At 40.0% G+C, this 2,904-nt stretch overlaps 1 protein-coding gene across 1 annotated transcript in view; it reads left to right on the forward strand.

Moving 5' to 3' along the window:
- The window catches only part of LOC107663111 (glutamate receptor 3), a 150,663-nt gene that overhangs the window by 136,517 nt on the left and 11,242 nt on the right, over nt 1–2,904 (forward strand). The window contains exon 15 of the mRNA XM_016453269.1: nt 2,077–2,324. Within this exon, the coding sequence (XP_016308755.1) occupies nt 2,077–2,322 (246 nt within the window). The 3' untranslated portion in view covers nt 2,323–2,324. The remainder of the gene's footprint in view (nt 1–2,076; nt 2,325–2,904) is intronic.

The following is a 2,904-nucleotide window of genomic DNA, read 5'->3' on the forward strand; positions in this document are numbered from 1 at the left end:
TGCTCAGGACCAGCTTAAACCAGCTCAAACCAGCAGCCATGCTTCAAAACATACCTAACCAGCATATGCATATGGATATGGAAAAGCATATGGAAAACTGTGCATAATAAGGCATGCATGTGTATTAAGAAAATAAATAGGATAAATTTTAATTTCATGTTGACTTTAATGTTTTGTTAGCCGCTAATGCTAATGTCATTTATAGTCCCCGCAGCTACTGATTAGCAAGACTAGCCTCTGACGTAGCATGGCTAGGCACCGGTTCGGTTAACTCTGGCACCCAGGTAACACAGTTTTACTTTGCAAATGTTTTGACTCATCTGTGTACGGTCTTGTTTACTTTTGTAAGTGTGTTTGCCTGTTTGGTTTCTTTGTACTCTCCGCCTGTAATCCGTTCACAGAGTCCTAACGCCAGCTCTCCTCAGCCTGAGCAAAATACTACTGGTAATTTCCGTTGGTCTGTCAGTCAGTCGAGGGTTCCAGTGGAGATCCACATTCTCAGATGCTCAAATTAACCAAGACGCTTCTCTGCTTTTATAGCCACGCAGAAACCTGCCTGTTCTTCTCTTAACAGTGTATGCCGATTACTCAAAGCGATACGGGTAGGTCCTGGCACACTAGCTTAGCCCTGGTGAATGGAAGGTACTAGTCAGAATGCCTGCCACATGTGTGTTGATAATGGCCAGGAGCCCTGCTTTATCGCTTTGTAAAGTATGAAGTAGTTAAGACTTGAATAACATAAAATAACATAATATAATGTTATTTATGTTATTTCCCACGTGAAGAACTCCTGTAAACCTTGCAGTATTGAAACTCAGTGAACAAGGCATCTTAGCCAAGCTGAAAAACAAATGGTGGTACGATAAGGGTGAATGTGGAACCAAGGACTCGGGAAGTAAGGTCAGTCGCTGCAGGTCTTTTGTACTGATTCCAAAAACTGCATTTTGACATATTGTTCATATGCAAGGAACAAACCAATAGTCAATATCTTGATTTAACCCATGTGTAGTAGATTTAATGACTTACGGCCACATATAAGGAAACCATAAGGACGCATGGCCTAGAGTTTTGCACGATTCCCCATCATTTCCAATGATCAGCTAAGGGGTACTTATGAGACATATCTTTCTGTTGTTGTTTTTTTTTTTTTCAGTATTTCTTCCAGTGAATGCCCTCAAATAAAGCCATAATGATAAATCTAATGGGAAATTAGTTAAAAGTGCAAATTGATCGTCTGATTAGATTCATTCCTGTATACCAATTGTCTTTCTTGCTTATTTTCACTTGACTCAACAACCATTATGCTGCAGTTCTTACTCACCAAACTTCGAATTTAAAATTTGATGTATTAGTGTTGTTACTTATTTGTCTTTTCCACAAGAAAAAAGGCCCGTTCGTTTATTGAACCTCCACGAACGTCATTTCTCATCATGACAAAGAGTTTTGACGCAAGTTTCATTAGACGAGCGAAGGTCGACTAGTGACTTGAAGGCGATAGTTCGTTTGTAGTAACAGACAGAACTGAATGGTAAAAATGCAGCAGTGTAAAACGAGCTCGCTAAAAACGGCAAATAGTGTAATACTAATGGACAAATTTTTAATGGACAAGTTTGGGGGGTAAACTGCAGCAGAATGGTTCATTCTGATTCTTAAATTCAGTACTCTGGTGTAGAAAATATGTCAAAATATGAATTTGAAGGTTAAAGGATGGAAAGGCAGTTGTTTAAAGTAAGGTTATTAAGTCAGAGGTCTGACCTGTACGTAACTGACCAGCTTCCTCAGATACATGAAGAAGCCAATGAGAAGAGCAGGTTAGAGAAACCATCTACATTCACCAGTTATGGTCCTAATTGACTCATTTGTCTTTAAATGACATTGAGCTAGACGTCTAGACACAGATGGATATTTTGGCTTAATCTCTCCATTGGAATCTAGATTCCTCTGGTAGCAGTAGAAATGTAATTTATAGCCAGTAGTGCTGCTTGATAGAACACGTGAGGAGTTGTACTCTATAGTGTGTTTTGTGTCAGGATTGCCACTGTAAGATATGCTAACTATGTCCCTCGCTTCTCTTAGGACAAGACAAGTGCACTGAGTCTGAGCAATGTTGCTGGTGTCTTCTATATTCTGGTTGGTGGACTAGGGCTGGCCATGATGGTGGCTTTGATAGAGTTCTGTTACAAGTCACGTGCAGAAGCCAAACGGTTGAAACTTGAAAAGAACACCCAAAACTATAAGCCAGCCCCGCCAGCCAACACCCAAAACTTTGCCACGTACCGAGAAGGATACAACGTGTACGGAACAGAGAGCGTTAAGATCTAACGGTAATGCCTCTACAGTGACTGTGTGTGTGTGTGTGTGTGTGTGTGTGTGTGTGTGTGCGCGCGCCAAAGCCGGAGATTGTGTTTCTCATTAATTCCAGATAATCAAATCAGTCGAGAAGTGCAGCAGCGTTCCGGCTGATTTTGTCCAAACGCTGGCTTGTTTTCAAACGGTTGTATCAGTCAGATTGTGCTACAGAATGCTATGGAAAACACATTCTGTTAATATTTATACTTGGGCAGAAAACAGTCAGAAATATCCATGTTCTACATGTGTATCATTTGGCCCAGAGAAAATATTTGGAACACCAAACCAATACAGTAGAAATAGGACAGACGAAGACTGGATAAACAGACCTGTTGTTATTATCTTCTAAAGTATTGAATTATATCAAATCACAACATTTTTGGGCAGTTTTTTTCACATTTATTTGTGAATCTCTGTGAAACAGATCTAGGTCATATTTCACTCTGAGATCAAGAGAGAGAGAAAATTGTGTACAGAACACAAAGCTAATTTCAGAGCTTCTAGGTTTTGCTTCGTGGTGTGGGGGAAACATACATACATATATACATGCGCATA

Source organism: Sinocyclocheilus anshuiensis, unplaced genomic scaffold (genome assembly GCF_001515605.1).
Source record: "Sinocyclocheilus anshuiensis isolate Anshui unplaced genomic scaffold, SAMN03320099.WGS_v1.1 scaffold836, whole genome shotgun sequence".
In the NCBI taxonomy this organism is placed as follows: domain Eukaryota; kingdom Metazoa; phylum Chordata; class Actinopteri; order Cypriniformes; family Cyprinidae; genus Sinocyclocheilus; species Sinocyclocheilus anshuiensis.